The 18,431-nt window shown below is 40.1% G+C and overlaps 1 protein-coding gene across 1 annotated transcript; it reads right to left on the reverse strand.

The window, feature by feature from the left end:
- Positions 1-328: 328 nt before the first annotated feature.
- On the reverse strand, positions 329-11,814 carry LOC139421765 (NLR family CARD domain-containing protein 3-like; the record flags this gene model as incomplete). The annotated part of the gene is made up of 7 exons (XM_071172885.1): positions 11,758-11,814; positions 11,400-11,628; positions 9,253-11,017; positions 8,842-9,015; positions 4,222-4,395; positions 2,085-2,258; positions 329-494 (listed from the first exon to the last, which is right to left on the reverse strand). Coding segments are annotated over exons 2-7 (2,664 nt in total), but the record flags the coding sequence as incomplete, so codon positions are not given.
- Between the last annotated feature and the right edge of the window lie 6,617 nt (positions 11,815-18,431).

Genomic DNA, 18,431 nt, shown 5'->3' on the forward strand with positions numbered 1-18,431 from the left:
ACAAAACATGCTAACCTCTCACCATTACCAATAACAGAGGCTACAACAAAACATACTAACCTCTCACCATGACCAATAACAGAGACTACAACAAAACATACTAACCTCTCACCTTTAACCTCAAATAAAAGGTGACATTCTGTACTGTCTCCTAATATGAAACATTATATCTCAAATCCAAAATGCTGGAGCATAGCACCAAATTTAAAACTGTAAGCCTCACTGTCCAAACACATATGGTGTGGACTATGTGTGCCTGATAAACACATGTGGATCTGGTGAACAGTTATCACTTGTTGACCAACTACAGGAATACTGACCTCAGAGTCTCCAGAGTACAGTGGGGATTCCCCAGTCCATCAGAGAGCAGCTTCACTCCTGAATCCTTCAGGTCATTGTTACTCAGGTCCAGCTCTCTCAGGTGTGAGGGGTTTGACCTCAGAGCTGAGACCAGAGAAGCACAGCCTTCCTCTGTGACTCGACAGCCTGACAGCCTGCAAAGAGTCAAATCATATTAAAATCAAACTGCTATTCTTTGGTGGTGAAAATCGTGGCAGTATATTTTTTTTTAAATATTCAGATATATCTGTGTCCTGAAACCTGCCATATCTATTCATAAATTAATGTTTCATTATTAGAAATAACAAATGATCAAAGTATTGCCTGCAGATAGAAAAATATATAGTACAAATATTTGAGTAGACGGACCAGACCAGTTTAAAAAGCAGAATCAGTCAGAAGACAGACAGTGAGGTATCAGATTTAGATTGTATTGAGTATACAGTCCACACCATATCTATTTAGGCAGTGAGGTATAAGATTTAGATTGTATTGAGTATACAGTCCACACCATATCTATTTAGACAGTGAGGAATCAGATTAAGATTGTATTGAGTATACAGTCCACATCATCTATATCTATTTTGACAGTGAAGCTAGCATTTTAATTGTGTCTCTATACTCCAACATTTTGTATTTCAGATCAAATGTTTCATATGAGGTGACAGTTTATAATGTCACCTTTTATTTGAGGATATTTTAATACATATCTGTTTCAACGTTTAGAAAAATTAAAGCATTTTATGTATCTAGTCCCCCCATTTGAAGAAGTCATAAGTATTCTGACACTTAAAGTGTACTAAATATGTCAAAAGTTTATCTGGTCCCATATTCCTCGAACACAATGAGACATCAAGCCTGTGACGCCTTGACTGAGAAAGATCATGAATTAATCATGAATAATAATGAGTGAGAGAGTTACAGAGGCTACAACAAAACATGGTAACCTCTCACCATTACCAATGACAGAGGCTACAACAAAACATACTAACCTCTCACCATTACCAATAACAGAGACTACAACAAAACATACTAACCTCTCACCATTACCAATAACAGAGGCTACAACAAAACATACTAACCTCTCACCATTACCAATAACAGAGGCTACAACAAAACATGCTAACCTCTCACCATTACCAATAACAGAGGCTACAACAAAACATGCTAACCTCTCACCATTACCAATAACAGAGGCTACAACAAAACATACTAACCTCTCACCATTACCAATAACAGAGGCTACAACAAAACATGCTAACCTCTCACCATTACCAATAACAAAGACTACAACAACACATGCTAACCTCTCACCATTACCAATAACAGAGGCTACAACAAAACATGCTAACCTCTCACCATTACCAATAACAGGATACAACAAAACATACTAACCTCTCAACATTACCAATAACAGAGGCTACAACAAAACATGCTAACCTCTCACCATTACCAATAACAGAGGCTACAACAAAACATACTAACCTCTCACCATTACCAATAACAGAGACTACAACAAAACATACTAACCTCTCACCTTTAACCTCAAATAAAAGGTGACATTCTGTACTGTCTCCTAATATGAAACATTATATCTCAAATCCAAAATGCTGGAGCATAGCACCAAATTTAAAACTGTAAGCCTCACTGTCCAAACACATATGGTGTGGACTATGTGTGCCTGACAAACACATGTGGATCTGGTGAACAGTTATCACTTGTTGACCAACTACAGGAATACTGACCTCAGAGTCTCCAGAGTACAGTGGGGATTCCCCAGTCCATCAGAGAGCAGCTTCACTCCTGAATCCTTCAGGTCATTGTTACTCAGGTCCAGCTCTCTCAGGTGTGAGGGGTTTGACCTCAGAGCTGAGACCAGAGAAGCACAGCCTTCCTCTGTGACTCGACAGCCTGACAGCCTGCAAAGAGTCAAATCATATTAAAATCACACTGCTATTCTTTGGTGGTGAAAATCGTGGCAGTATATATTTTTTTAAATATTCAGATATATCTGTGTCCTGAAACCTGCCATATCTATTCATAAATGAATGTTTCATTATTAGAAATAACAAATGATCAAAGTATTGCCTGCAGATAGAAAAATATATAGTACAAATATTTGAGTAGACTGACCAGACCAGTTTAAAAAGCAGTATCAGTCAGAAGACAGACAGTGAGGAATCAGATTTAGATTGTATTGAGTAAACAGTCCACACCATATCTATTTAGACAGTGAGGAATCAGATTTAGATTGTAATGAGTATACAGTCCACACCATATCTATTTAGACAGTGAGGTATCAGATGTAGATTGTATTGAGTATACAGTCCACACCATATCTATTTAGACAGTGAGGTATCAGATTTAGATTGTATTGAGTATACAGTCCACACCATATCTATTTAGACAGTGAGGTATCAGATTTAGATTGTATTGAGTATACAGTCCACACCATATCTATTTTGACAGTGAGGTATCAGATTTAGATTGTATTGAGTATACAGTCCACACCATATCTATTTAGACAGTGAGGAATCAGATTAAGATTGTATTGAGTATACAGTCCACATCATCTATATCTATTTTGACAGTGAAGCTAGCATTTTAATTGTGTCTCTATACTCCAACATTTTGGATTTCAGATCAAATGTTTCGTATGAGGTGACAGTTTATAATGTCACCTTTTATTTGAGGATATTTTAATACATATCTGTTTCAACGTTTAGAAAAATTAAAGCATTTTATGTATCTAGTCCCCCCATTTGAAGAAGTCATAAGTATTCTGACACTTAAAGTGTACTAAATATGTCAAAAGTTTATCTGGTCCCATATTCCTCGAACACAATGAGACATCAAGCCTGTGACGCCTTGACTGAGAAAGATCATGAATTAATCATGAATAATAATGAGTGAGAGAGTTACAGAGGCTACAACAAAACATGGTAACCTCTCACCATTACCAATAACAGAGGCTACAACAAAACATACTAACCTCTCACCATTACCAATAACAGAGACTACAACAAAACATGCTAACCTCTCACCATTACCAATAACAGAGGCTCCAACAAAACATGCTAACCTCTCACCATTACCAATAACAGAGGCTACAACAAAACATGCTAACCTCTCACCATTACCAATAACAGAGGCTACAACAAAACATGCTAACCTCTCACCATTACCAATAACAGAGGCTACAACAAAACATACTAACCTCTCACCATTACCAATAACAGAGGCTACAACAAAACATGCTAACCTCTCACCATTACCAATAACAAAGACTACAACAACACATGCTAACCTCTCACCATTACCAATAACAGAGGCTACAACAAAACATGCTAACCTCTCACCATTACCAATAACAGAGGCTACAACAAAACATACTAACCTCTCACCATTACCAATAACAGAGGCTACAACAAAACATGCTAACCTCTCACCATTACCAATAACAGAGACTACAACCAAACATGCTAACCTCTCACCATTACCAATAACAGAGACTACAACAAAACATACTAACCTCTCACCATTACCAATAACAAAGACTACAACAACACATGCTAACCTCTCACCATTACCAATAACAGAGGCTACAACAAAACATGCTAACCTCTCACCATTACCAATAACAGAGGCTACAACAAAACATACTAACCTCTCACCTTTAACCTCAAATAAAAGGTGACATTCTGTACTGTCTCCTAATATGAAACATTGTTTCTCAAATCCAAAATGCTGGAGCATAGCACCAAATTTAAAACTGTAAGCCTCACTGTCCAAACACATATGGTGTGGACTATGTGTGCCTGGTAAACACATGTGGATCTGGTGAACAGTTATCAGTTGTTGACCAACTACAGGAATACTGACCTCAGAGTCTCCAGTTTACAGTGGGGATTCCCCAGTCCATCAGAGAGCAGCTTCACTCCTGAATCCTTCAGGTCATTGTTACTCAGGTCCAGCTCTCTCAGGTGTGAGGGGTTTGACCTCAGAGCTGAGACCAGAGAAGCACAGCCTTCCTCCGTGACTCGACAGCCTGACAGCCTGCAAAGAGTCAAATCATATTAAAATCACACTGATATTCTTTGGTGGTGAAAATCGTGGCAGTATATTTTTTTTTAAATATTCAGATATAAAAAATATTCAGATATACCTGTGTCCTGAAACCTGCCATATCTATTAATAAATTAATATTTCATTATTAGAAATAACAAATGATCAAAGTATTGCCTGCAGATAGAAAAATACATAGTACAAATATTATAGTAGACTGACCAGACCAGTTTAAAAAGCAGTATCAGTCAGAAGACAGACAGTGAGGTATCAGATTTAGATTGTATTGAGTATACAGTCCACACCATATCTATTTAGACAGTGAGGAATCAGATTTAGATTGTAATGAGTATACAGTCCACACCATATCTATTTAGACAGTGAGGAATCAGATTTAGATTGTATTGAGTATACAGTCCATACCATATCTATTTAGACAGTGAGGTATCAGATTTAGATTGTATTGAGTATACAGTCCACACCATATCTATTTAGACAGTGAGGTATCAGATTTAGATTGTATTGAGTATACAGTCCACACCATATCTATTTAGACAGTGAGGTATCAGATTTATATTCTATTGAGTATACAGTCCACACCATATCTATTTAGACAGTGAAGTTAACATTTTAAATGTGTCTCTATACTCCAACATTATAGATTTCAGATCAAATGTTTCATATGAGGTGACAGTATATAATGTCACCTTTTATTTTAGGGTATTTTAATACATATCTGTTTCAAGATTTAGAAAAATAAAAGCACATTATGTATCTAGTCCCCCATTTGAAGAAGTCATAAGTATTCTGACCAATTCACTCATAGTGTATTAAAGTAGTCAAAAGTTTAGTATTTGGTTCCAAACTCATTGGTTGCATTTTTGGTTGTGTTTTGGGTTGTGTTTTGGGTTGTGTTTTGGTTGTGTTTAGTAACTGAACTGTGGATGATGACTGGAGTAACTTTCTGTCTAAGGGAGTAGATAACACATTTCTAAACAATACTAAATGAATCCTGATTATGATTAATAATCTTAATCTTGATTAATACAAATCATAAATAATGAATAATAACACTAAGAGTTGGTTTGAACAGATCTGAATCAGGAAACTAAGAGTTAGTTGAAACAGAACTGAATCAGGACACTAAGAGTTGGTTTGAACTGATCTGAATCAGGACACTAAGAGTTGGTTTGAACTGATCTGAATCAGGAAACTAAGAGTTGGTTTAAACAGATCTGAATCTTTCACAAATTATCAATTAACCTTCCAGGTACCTCCCTAAAGCCTTAAACACGGTCACCCTCAACGATATCATCCTGACCAACTTGCCCTCCAAATACACCTCTGCTGTTTTCAACCAAGATCTCAGCGATCACTGCCTCATTGCCTGCATCCGTAACGGGTCTGCGGTCAAACGACCTCCACTCATCACTGTCAAATGCTCCATAAAACACTTCAGCGACCAGGCCTTCCGAATCGACCTGGCCCGGGTATTCTGGAAGGAAATTGACCTCATCCCGTCAGTAGAGGACCCCTGGTCATTCTTTAAAAGTGCCTTCCTCACCATCTTAAATAAGCATGCCCCTCTCAAGAAATGTAGAACCAGGAACAGATATAGCCCTTGGTTCTCTCCAGACCTGACTGCCCTTAACCAACACAAAACATCCTGTGGCATTCTGCATTAGCATTGAATAGCCCCCGTGATATGCAAGTTTTCAAGGATGTCAGGAACAAATATGCACAGGCAGTTAGGAAAGCTAAGGCTAGCTTTTTCAAGCAGAAATTTGCATCCTGTAGCACAAACTCAAAAAAGTTCTGGGACACTGTAAAGTCCATAGAGAATAAGAGCACCTCCTCCCAGCTGCCCACTGCACTGAGGCTAGGAAACACTGTCACGATAAATCTACGATAATCGAGAATTTCAAGATGCATTTTTCTATGGCTGGCCATGCTTTCCACCTGGCTAACCCTACCCCGGTCAACAGCCCTGCACTCCCCACAGCAACTCGCCCAAGCCTCCCCTATTTCTCCTTCACCCAAATCCAGATAGCTGATGTTCTTAAAGAACTCCAAAACCTGGACCCCTACAAATCTGCCGGGCTAGACAATCTGGACCCTCTCTTTCTAAAATTATCTGCTGGAACTGTTGCAACACAATTACTAGCCTGTTCAACCTCTCTTTCGTGTCGTCTGAGATTCCCAAAGATTTGAAAGCTGCCGCGGTCATCCCCCTCTTCAAAGGGGGAGACACTCTAGACCAGCACTCTTATAGACCTATATCAATCCTGCCCTGCCTTTCTAAAATCTTCGAAAGCCAAGTTAACAAACAGAACACCCACCATTTTGAATCCCACCATACCTTCTCCACTATGCAATCTGGTTTCAGAGCTGGTCATGGGTGCACCTCAGCCATGCTCAAAGTCCTAAACATTATCATAACTGTCATCGATAAAGGACAGTACCGTGCAGCCTTATTCATCGACCTGGCCAAGGCTTTCGAGTCTGTCAATCACCACATTCTTATTGGCAGACTCAACAGCCTTGGTTTTTCAAATGATTGCCTCGCCTGGTTCACCAACTACTGCTCTGATAGAGTTCAGTGTGTCAAATCGCAGGGCCTGTTGGCCGGACCTCTGGCAGTCTCTATGGATGTGCCACAGGGTTCAATTCTCAGGCCGACTCACTTCTCTGTATACATCAATGATGTCGCTCTCGCTGCTGGTGATTCGCTGATTCACCTCTACGCAGACGACACCATTCTGTATACTTCTGGCCAACTGATCACTGCCTGCACCAGCCCGACCGTCCAGTATCACTACTCTGGACGGCTCTGACTTAGAATATGTGGACAAATACAAATACCTAGGTTTTTTGTTAGACTGTAAACTCTCCTTCCAGACTCCCATTAAGCATCTCCAATCCAAATCTAAATCTAGAATCAGCTTCCTATTTTGCAACAAAGCATCCTTCACTTATGCAGCCAAACATACCCTCGTAAAACTGACCATCCTACCAATCCTCGACTTCGGCGATGTCATCTATAAAATATAGCCTCCAGCACTCTACTCTACAAGTCTCTGCTAGGTAAAGCCCCGCCTTATCTCAGCTCACTGGTCACCATAGCAGCACCCACTCGTAGCACGCGCTCCAGCAGGTATTTTTCACTGGTCACCCCCAAAGCCAATTCCTCATTTGGCCGCCTCTCCTTCCAGTTCTCTGCTCCCCATGACTGGAACAAACTGCAAAAATCTCTGAAGCTGGAGACTCTTATCTCCCTCACTAGCTTTAAGCACCAGCTGTCAGAGCAGCTCACGGATCACTGCACCTGTATATAGCCCATCTATCTACCTCATCCCCATACTGTATTTATTGATTTATCTTGCTCCTTTGCACCCTAGTATCTCTACTTGCACATTCATCTTCTGCACATCTACCATTCCAGTGTTTAATTGCTATATTGTAATTACTTTGCCACCATGGCCTATTTATTGCCTTAACTCCCTTATCTTACCTCAATTGCACTCACTGTTCATATACTTTTTGTTTTCTTTTGTTCTACTGTATTATTGACTGTATGTTTTGTTTATTCCATGTGTAACTCTGTGTTGTTGTATGTGTCGAATTGCTCTGCTTTATCTTGGCCAGGTCGCAGTTGCAAATGAGAATATGTTCTCAACTAGCTTACCTGGTTAAATAAAGGTGAAATAAAAAATACAATGAGTGAGAAAGTTAGAGGCTACAACAAAACATGCTAACCTCACCATTACCAATAACAGAGGCTATAACAAAACATGCTAACCTCTCACCATTACCAATAACAGACAGCGGAGATTGGAGTATCTGTCCATAGGACCACTTTAAGCAGTACACTCCACAGAGCTGGACTCCCCAAACATAGGACGAAGGTACTCTGGTCAGAAGACACTAAAATGGAGCTTTAAGGCCATCAAGGAAAATGCTATGTCTGGCGCAAACCCAACACCTCTCATCACCCCGAGAACACCATCCCCACAGTGAAGCATGGTGGTGGCAACATCATGCTGTGGAGATGTTTTTCATCAGCAGGGACTGGGAAACTGGTTAGAATAGAAGGAATGATGGATGGCGCTAAATACTGGGAAATTCTTGAGGGAAACCTGTTTCAGTCTTCCAGAGATTTGAGACTGCTAAAGAAACACTTGAGTGGGAAAAATGTAAATGTCTTGGAATGGTCAAGTCAAAGCACAATCCAATTGAGAATCTGTGGAATGACTTACAGATTGCACCAGCGGAGCCCATCCAACTTGAAGGAGCTGGAGCAGTTTTGCCTTGAAAAATGGTCAAACATCCCAGTGGCTAAATATGCCAATAAATATGGTGTGGACTATGTTTGTCTGGTAAACACATGTGGATCTGGTGAACAGTTATCACTTGTTGACCATTTACAGGAATACTGACCTCAGAGTCTCCAGTTTACAGTGGGGATTCCCCAGTCCAGCAGAGAGCAGCTTCACTCCTGAATCCTTCAGGTCATTGTTACTCAGATCCAGCTCTCTCAGATGTGAGGGGTTTGACTCCAGAGCTGAGACCAGAGAAGCACAGCCTTCCTCTGTGACTCCACAGCCTGACAGCCTGACAAAGAGATCATCATGACTTCACAAACACACTGCTAATTTAATGAGTATTGTAGTAGGACAATGGCAGATGCATTTGGTTAATTATCCAAAACAACATATAGATTCATTATAGATGCATTTATTCAATATGTTATTCAATATAATATTATACACATGTTAGAATACATATTTTTCTATAAACTGAATATTTCTTCCTGATGATTACTTCTTATATGTCATTTTATTTACTCACAGAGCAGCTCTGGAGACTTTGACCACTCGCAGCAGCCTCAGAAGACCTTCCTCTGATCTGGAGTATTTCTTCAGGTCAAACACATCCAGCTCCTTTTCTGAAGTCAGCAACACAAAGACCAGAGCTGACCACTGTGCAGGTGACAGTTTGGCTCTAGAGAGACTTCCTGAGCTCAGGTAGCTTTGGATCTCCTCCACTAGAGACTGGTCATTCAGTTCATTCAGACAGTGGAACAGATTGATGCTCCTCTCTGGAGAGGGATTCTCCCTGATCTTCTCCTTAATGTACTTGACTGTTTCTACATGGCTCTGTGAGCTGCTTCTGGTCTTTGTCAGTAGACCTTGTAAGTACTTCTGATTGGACTCCAGTGAGAGGCCCAGAAGGAAGCGGAGGAAAAGGTCCAGGTTTCCTGTCTCACTTTGTAAGGCTTTATCCACAGCACTCTTGTAGACAGTAACTTCAGGCTTGTCACTTGTTTGCGATTTGGCCATTAGATTCTCATTGTTGTTGATGAATGAGAGGAACACATATACAGCAGCCAGAAACTCCTGAATGCTCAGATGAACAAAACAGTACACCTTGTCCTGGTACAGCACACATTCCTCTTTAAAGAGCTGTGTGCACAATCCTGAGTACACTGAGGCTTCATTGACATCAATGCCAGCCTCCTTCAGGTCTCCTTCATAGAAAATCAGATTGCCATTCACAAGCTGTTGAAAAGCCAGTTTTCCCAGTGACAGAATGCTCTCTTTATTCCAGTGTGGATCTGTCTCTTCTTTCCCAAGATACTTTTCATTCTTCTGTTTGGTATGAAACACCACAAGGTGTGTGTACATCTCAGTCAGAGTCTTGGGCATCTCTTCTCTCTTATGTTTCAGCATGTGCTCAAGGACTGTTGCAGAAATCCAACAGAAGACTGGAATGTGGCACATGATGTGGAGGCTCCTTGATGTCTTTATGTGTGAGATGATTCTGCTGGCCAGGTCCTCATCACTGAATCTCTTCCTGAAGTACTCCTCCTTCTGTGGGTCATTGAACCCTCGTACCTCTGTCACCTGTTCAACACACCCTGAAGGGATCTTATTGGCTGCTGCAGGTCGGGTAGTTATCCAGAGGAGAGCAGAGGGAAGCAGATTTCCCTTGATGAGATTTGTCAGCAGAACATCCACTGAGGTTGACTCTGTGACGTCACAACATATCTTGTTCTTCTGGAAGTCTAGGGGCAGTCGGCACTCATCCAGACCATCAAAGATTAACAGAACTTTGTACTTGTCGTAGTTGGAGATTCTTGATTGTTTGGTTTCCATTGAGAAGTGATTAAGAAGTTCAATGAAAGTGTGTTTGTCCCCTTTCATCAAATTCAGCTCCCGAAAAGGGAATGAAAATACAAATTGGACATCCTGATTTGCTTTTCCTTCAGCCCAGTCCAGAATGAACTTCTGCACAGAGACTGTTTTTCCAATGCCAGCGACTCCCTTTGTCAGCACAGTTCTGATACGTTTGTCTTGTCCAGTTAAGGGTTTGAAGATGTCGTTACATTTGATTGCAGTCTCTGGTCTTGCTTGTTTCCTGGTTGTTGTCTCAATCTGTCTCAGCTCATGTTCGTTATTGACCTCTCCTGTTCCACCCTCTGTGATGTAGAGCTCTGTGTAGATCTTATTGAGAAGTGTTGGGTTTCCTTGTTTAGCGATCCCCTCAAATACACATTGAAACTTCTTCTTTAGATTAGATTTGAGTTCACGGTGACAAATCACAGCAGGCTCATCTGAATCTAGAAATAACACAGAGGATATTAATATTACATCTGTTTTAATGCCTACAGTATTGTAGGACTGTTATAAAGTTGTACATTAAAACAATGTATTATTTTAACTGCCTGTATAAATGTGTAAATGTTTTCATAATGCATTACAGACTGGTGTGACTGATTATATTATTATTGGTATTATTGATGGTATTATTAATGTTCTCTCTCTCTCTCTAAATGAATCACCACAACACATCCCTGCTGCTACTTGATGAGGTCACTAGGTGTTGTGTTAAGGCTGCTACAATATCATTGAGTTACACAGCTACTTTAGCTGTACTTTAGCTACAGCTTTTAAATGTTATAAAACATCATTCAACATGAGTCAGACAGATCTTACATTTCTCCAGTGTGTCAGCAAGCTCCTTCTGGTTCATTTTCCTCAGGATGTGCAGTGTGATCTTCAGAGCCCCCTCACTGGCACTGCTCTCCTGCTTCTCATCTTCAGCATCCACCACTTCCTTATCCTGCTTCTGACTCTCAAAGCCTTCTGGGAGTTCTGGACTAAGAATCCTCTTGAACATCTTCAGCTCGTTCTTCACAAATGTCATAATTTTCTCTTCAAGCAACTGAAATAAATAAAGTAAATAAGTTAAGCAAGAGAATAAATGCTTTCTCATTAACACAATAATGAATGATTGACAGATCAACTTTACTTGAGGTAAACAAAAACAAATGCACACAACAGGACCACATACACTGAATATGGAGTCCAGGTCTGTTTGATGACTCTGGGAAGACTGACCACTGAGAATCTCTGACTCTGATCTCTCCTGTTGGTTTCTGTGGACAAAACATGAGATTACATCTCCTCATCCAGGGAGTACACACACACACACACACACACACACACACACACACACACACACACACACACACACACACACACACACACGGAGGGAGGGAATGTTGTGTTTGTTTAATATTGTTTTAGGACTATGAAATTGGATAAAATGATTAGCCTATGGATTATGAAAACAACAACAATAAATGGGAAAATGGGAGTGGAGAAATGACTAGAGACAGTGTTGTTTAACTCACTGACCAGGACCTGTGAGTTCTTCTTACCTTTGTTCAGTAGAAAAGTCTCCCTCTCTAAAGTTTATAGGTTTACCCATAGACTGGTTACTCTTCATGGACACACAGCTGGGAACAGGGGAGGCTGGTCGCTCCTGCTTGATTGGTCTTCAACACAACAGAGACAAACATTACATCTCTCAACTACTCTGAGCTCAGATGGGGAAACATATGAAGAGTTTCATTCCAAAAAGCTATATATCAATTTTCAGAAATGTGCGTAAATGAGCTTTTATTGTTTAAAGAAGTTATGTTTCTGTTAAGTTATGTTTTTTTGCTAAATGAGATGGCACCAATGAGGAGATGGCACGTGGGTACCTGCTTCTATAAACCAATGAGGAGATGGCACGTGGGTACCTGCTTCTATAAACCAATGAGGAGATGCAGCGCGAACTGCGTCACAAATAGAACTGACTTCTAGACGCTCGTTGGCGCGCGAGAGCAGTGTGTCATTTTTAATAACGAGATTCATTTAGCGACGGGAGCGTTGTAGTCAGTCTGTCAGCCCCGCTAAAAGGCTGGTGTCGTTACTCTGCCTTCTCCGGGGGCATGTTGAGGTAAATTTACTAACCGGGAGGGTTGAATTATGTAATTTATTGGAGGGCTGGAAGACGCACTCTCGAGGTTGTTTACTCACAATATCAGATGTTAAGATGATTTTTATAATGAATGTATACTGAGGTTGAGGTTCTGACTAGTGATTATTTACCCGGGGTTCAATACCTGCTATTGAGGCGTCCTGAAAATAATATTCAAAAGTTTGGTCCTTGGACACAGAGGGGTTAAACACTAAAGTTACCGTCCATCTAGTGAAGAGAGGAGAACCGGACAGAGGTAGCCAGCATCCGTCAACGAGAGACAGCCGGTGATGATGTAGTGGTAGCTATGGTAACTAGGATGCTGCTGGTGGAGTAGCTAGCTAGATTACCGAGCTGTACCGACTAGCTAGGATAACTAGGATGCTGCTGGTAGAGTAGCTAGCTAGCTTACCGAGCTGTACCGACTAGCTAGCAGGTCGTTTCTGTCCCTCATCTCGATGATGATGACGAATCCGGTCAACCACAAAATGAAACAAGGATAGAGAGTGAAAAGGATCTGGCTACACTCATACTGTCCCTGACCGTAAAGAAAAAAGCAAATTGAACAATAAACTTCGGCGTCTCAACACTGTAACAAACTCCGTCGTTATTCCCCAAGATCACCTCAGTCCAATCTGCGCGTAATCGACTTGGCGCCACACCGAACGGGGACGCAGACAGTTCTGTACGGGGACGTGGACAGTTCTGTACGGGGACGTGGACAGTTCTGTACGGGGACGCGGACAGTTCTGTACGGGGACGCAGACAGTTCTGTACGGGGACGCGGACAGTTCTGTACGGGGACGTGGACAGTTCTGTACGGGGACGTGGACAGTTCTGTACGGGGACGCGGACAGTTCAGTACGGGGACGCAGACAGTTCTGTACGGGGACGCGGACAGTTCTGTACGGGGACGCAGACAGTTCTGTACGGGGACGAGGACAGTCCTGTACGGGGACGCAGACAGTTCTGTACGGGGATGCAGACAGTTCTGTACGCGGACGTGGACAGTTCTGTACGGGGACGCGGACAGTTCTGTACGGGGACGCGGACAGTTCCAGAACGCGGACATGAGCAGTGCAACACAATCAACTGAACCCAGTCTTTACAGTGGGTTACATTGATAATACTCATTTTTTATTATTATGTAAAACAAACATTCTGTTTTTTTTATAGCAATATGTTGAGATCTGGGTCCATACCCACAAAGTGTCTCAGAGTAGAAAATTGGTCGTATAAGTGCTGAGATTAAAGACATTTTACACTTATGGGTATTAGTGGGTGGGTAACTATGCATGAAGCCTCTAGTCCCACCTAGTCGGCAGATATTTAGGACACCTGGTGAGCTGTCCTAAGTAGTTAAGAGTTAACAGCAGGTGTCCTAAGTAGTTAAGAGTTAACAGCAGGTGTCCTAAGTAGTTAAGAGTTAACAGCAGGTGTCCTAAGTAGTTAAAAGTTAACAGCAGGTGTCTTGATAATACTATAGAATAATGCAGTGAGTCAGTGGTTCCTGAGCCACATGTAATTGTTTTGGAGCAGATCAAAATAATGTTTTGATATTTGATATGATCAATCCATTAATAATATAGACCGACATGTAACAGTAAGTCTTGTGCTTTTGGCAATGATTTATGTATTATAATTATGTATAATATTTCTGTATAACAAGTGATACCAGGTATAGCATTTTGTCTTCATTTTGGCAGATTAACTCATGCTTATTCCCCAAGATTAACTCAGGTTTTCACCCAGTGGCTAAGGAGTTGGACCCGTGGCCTGAAGGTGGCTGGTTTGAATCCCGGTGGAACATGTGCTATTTGCTAACTGCTAGGGTTGTGTGATGTAATTTATTGACGGGCTGGAAGTTGCACTCTGTCTTTTCTATTCCGAGGTTGTTTACTCGCAATATCAGATATTAAGGTCATTTTTTATAATGCATTATACTAAGGTTGAGGTTCTGACTGGTGATTATTTACAGTGCCTTGCGAAAGTATTCGGCCCCCTTGAACTTTTCGACCTTTTGCCACATTTCAGGCTTCAAAAAGTTTGAAATATCCAATAAATGTCGTTCCACTTCATGATTGTGTCCCACTTGTTGTTGATTCTTCACAAAAAAATACAGTTTTATATCTTTATGTTTGAAGCCTGAAATGTGGCAAAAGGTCGCAAAGTTCAAGGGGGCCGAATACTTTCGCAAGGCACTGTACCTGGGATTCAATACCTGCTATAGTCACTTTTTTTCTCTCCCAAAAGCAACACAGCCCTAATATGAGATATATAGCTAACTAAAGTCATAAGTGACCATTTTAGAAAATCATGGGACATATAGGCTGTGGTTGTATGCTATTTTATGTCAATCATATTGCTGCTTGTAGCCTATAAGTGATGCTTCGTGGTCATATGCTGCCGTCTATTGGACATGTTGCAATTAAAAGTTATTAATTCACCTACAGACGTTGGTGGGGCAGCTGAGAAATAAAGTGTATTTTTCTGGTTAATTCCTTAGATCTCTAACCTGCCCCATCTTTCCCAAGCCAATTTCTAGACTTTCACATAGAGGTTACTAGGTCACCCAGTTCAAACCACATATGAAAAATAAAACACGTGGCTTGTTGATCAAGTGTTCTGCCTTGCAATAATAAATATAATAAAATAACAAAACAAAAACACCAAAATGCTGAGACAGGTTTAGATTAACAAAATAATCAGTGCTATTTAGTACTATAATGGTATTTACTAACGTAATATTATTACTAAAACAGTTTCTAAAATAATTAGGGTTAAGGTTAATGCTAAATAGGTAATACGTAGGGTTAGATGCTGATGTAAAAAGGGCTTTATAAATACATTTGATTGATTGTGAGGTTTAGGGATTTAAAGGTAAAAAACAGTATGGGTTTATAGCTCTCTTGCTCCTCCCTGTGGCCTTCTGTAGGTACTATATAACTCATTCACGACACCTGCTAGGCTCATAATCTGAAGTAGCAACTGCGTCGGATCTACAAATCAATGAGCTAGATTTATTAATTTGTTTTCTAACTCAGTGAAACTGCGCAGCTTTCACTCAATCCGATGACTACGAACGAACATTTCAATGCATATCAAATTACCCAGCAGCCATTTAGAAACAACAAGTCATCAAAAAAAGTGTTGTTTCTTAATTTAAATAATTTCTTCTGGCTGTTTAAATTGGCCACGTCTTGAAAAAGAGAACAGGGACATACGTTTTAGTTAGGTGGTATACATTTTTCTGAAAACAAATATGGTTAACCATGACCAGAAAAGGTTTAAGGTTTAGCACTGTGGGTCACCACAACGTGTATCCAGGCGAACAGTGATCACGGTCACCAAGTAGCTTTAACCCTGTTAATATAAGATACCTGACGTCAGCGTGCCGGCAGGTGTCAATGATACAATAGTGAAGCTGCCATTGTGACGCAGAACAATGAGCTGTAAATAGAACGTTCGGAAGGTGAGTTGGTTCCACGGAGCTCAATAGAACTAATAGGAGCTACCATTGTGACGCAGAACAATGAGCTGGAAATAGAACGTTCAGAAGGTGAGTTGGTTCCACGGAGCTCAATAGAACTAATAGGAGCTGCCATTGTGACGCAGACCAATGAGCTGGGAATAAAACGTTCAGAAGGTGAGTTGATTCCACGGAGCTCAATAGAACTAATAGGAGCTGGCAGGAAGAAGAATGACCTAAAATAATGCCTGTTTTTTATATAACACAACGTGATATTATGAAACTGGGCTCCATGGCGGATGCAATTAACTAGTTATCAGAAAAAAACGTTGTTGTAAATGTCATGTTTCCAACCTACTTGAGGCGCACTGAAAATAATATTCAAAAGTTTGGTCCTTGGACACAGAGGGGTTAAACACTAAAGTTACCATCCATCTAGTGAAGAGAGGAGGGGTTAAGAACGGAGCAGAAGAGACATGTTTGTTGTTTGCTGTAACTAATGGTCAACGTTGTATTTTAATGTATGTATTGTAATGCCAGAGTTGACGTGGGCCATCGTTCAAACAAAGAGATGCCTCCCTGACCACCAGTGAGTTTGGATATAATGAAGATCAATTCAGTGAAGAAGAACCTCTAGAGTTCTGACCAAAGAGCCCTATAAAGGGTTAAATATATACTGTATACTCAGACAGGCTAACCTCCTATAAAGGGTTAAATATATACTGTATACTCAGACAGGCTAACCTCCTATAAAGAGTTCTATATATATTCTATATATACTGTATACTCAGACACTTCCTAACCTCCTATAAAGGGTTCTATATATATTCTATACATACTGTATACTCAGACACTTCCTAACCTCCTATAAAGGGTTCTATATATATTCTATATATACTGTATACACAGACACTTCCTAACCTCCTATAAAGGGTTCTATATATACTGTATACTCAGACACTTCCTAACCTCCTATAAAGGGTTCTATATATATTCTATATATACTGTATACTCAGACAGGCTAACCTCCTATAAAGGGTTCTATATATATTCTATATATACTGTATACTCAGACACTTCCTAACCTCCTATAAAGGGTTCTATATATATTCTATACATACTGTATACTCAGACACTTCCTAACCTCCTATAAAGGGTTCTATATATATTCTATATATACTGTATACACAGACACTTCCTAACCTCCTATAAAGGGTTCTATATATACTGTATACTCAGACACTTCCTAACCTCCTATAAAGGGTTCTATATATATTCTATATATACTGTATACTCAGACACTTCCTAACCTCCTATAAAGGGTTCTATATATATTCTATATATACTGTATACTCAGACACTTCCTAACCTCCTGTAAAGGGTTCTATATATATTCTATATATACTGTATACTCAGACACTTCCTAACCTCCTATAAAGGGTTCTATATATATTCTATATATACTGTATACTCAGACACTTCCTAACCTCCTATAAAGGGTTCTATATATGTTCTATATATACTGTATACTCAGACACTTCCTAACCTCCTATAAAGGGTTCTATATAGAACTTTAGTGGTTCTGTATATTAACGAAGATAGAACCCTTTTTGGTTTCAACAGGAGTGAAGAGTGTGTTGATATAACGGATATATTGTCAGAATTCAGCTTGTAACAACGATCAGAATAAACACTATAAAGTTATGCCTGCCAACATATTAGTTTGCTGGTGAGAAAACCACATATCACAGTCTAATATACAGGATACAAACATTCCATTCCAGCTATATAGCGTTTTGAAAAAAAAAATTGTACACAAAAAACTATGAATTAAAATCTTAGAACAACAATATTTTACAGACAAGGTTCCCCTAAGCAATACTGTCCGATAAATAAAAAAATGTGAAAAAATTGTGGAAACACGTTTTAGAAACAAACAACATTGTAATCTCACCTCTTAGTTTTGGTGTCATGTTCCCCAGAGAGTCTCATTTTAGAGGCAGGGCCCCCCTCCTCTCTCTCCCCAGAGAGACTCATTTTAGAGGCAGGGCCACCCTCCTTTCTATCCTCAGAGAGACTCATTTTAGAGAACTGTCCCCTAAACAGAGATCCAACATGTTGGTTGTGGTTAACACAGTAACAACTAAACAGAGATCCAACATGTTGGTTGTGGTTAACACAGTGACAACTAAACAGAGATCCAACATGTTGGTTGTGGTTAACACAGTGACAACTAAACAGAGATCCA

Source organism: Oncorhynchus clarkii, chromosome 12 (assembly GCF_045791955.1).
Source record: "Oncorhynchus clarkii lewisi isolate Uvic-CL-2024 chromosome 12, UVic_Ocla_1.0, whole genome shotgun sequence".
NCBI classification, from domain to species: Eukaryota; Metazoa; Chordata; class Actinopteri; order Salmoniformes; family Salmonidae; genus Oncorhynchus; species Oncorhynchus clarkii.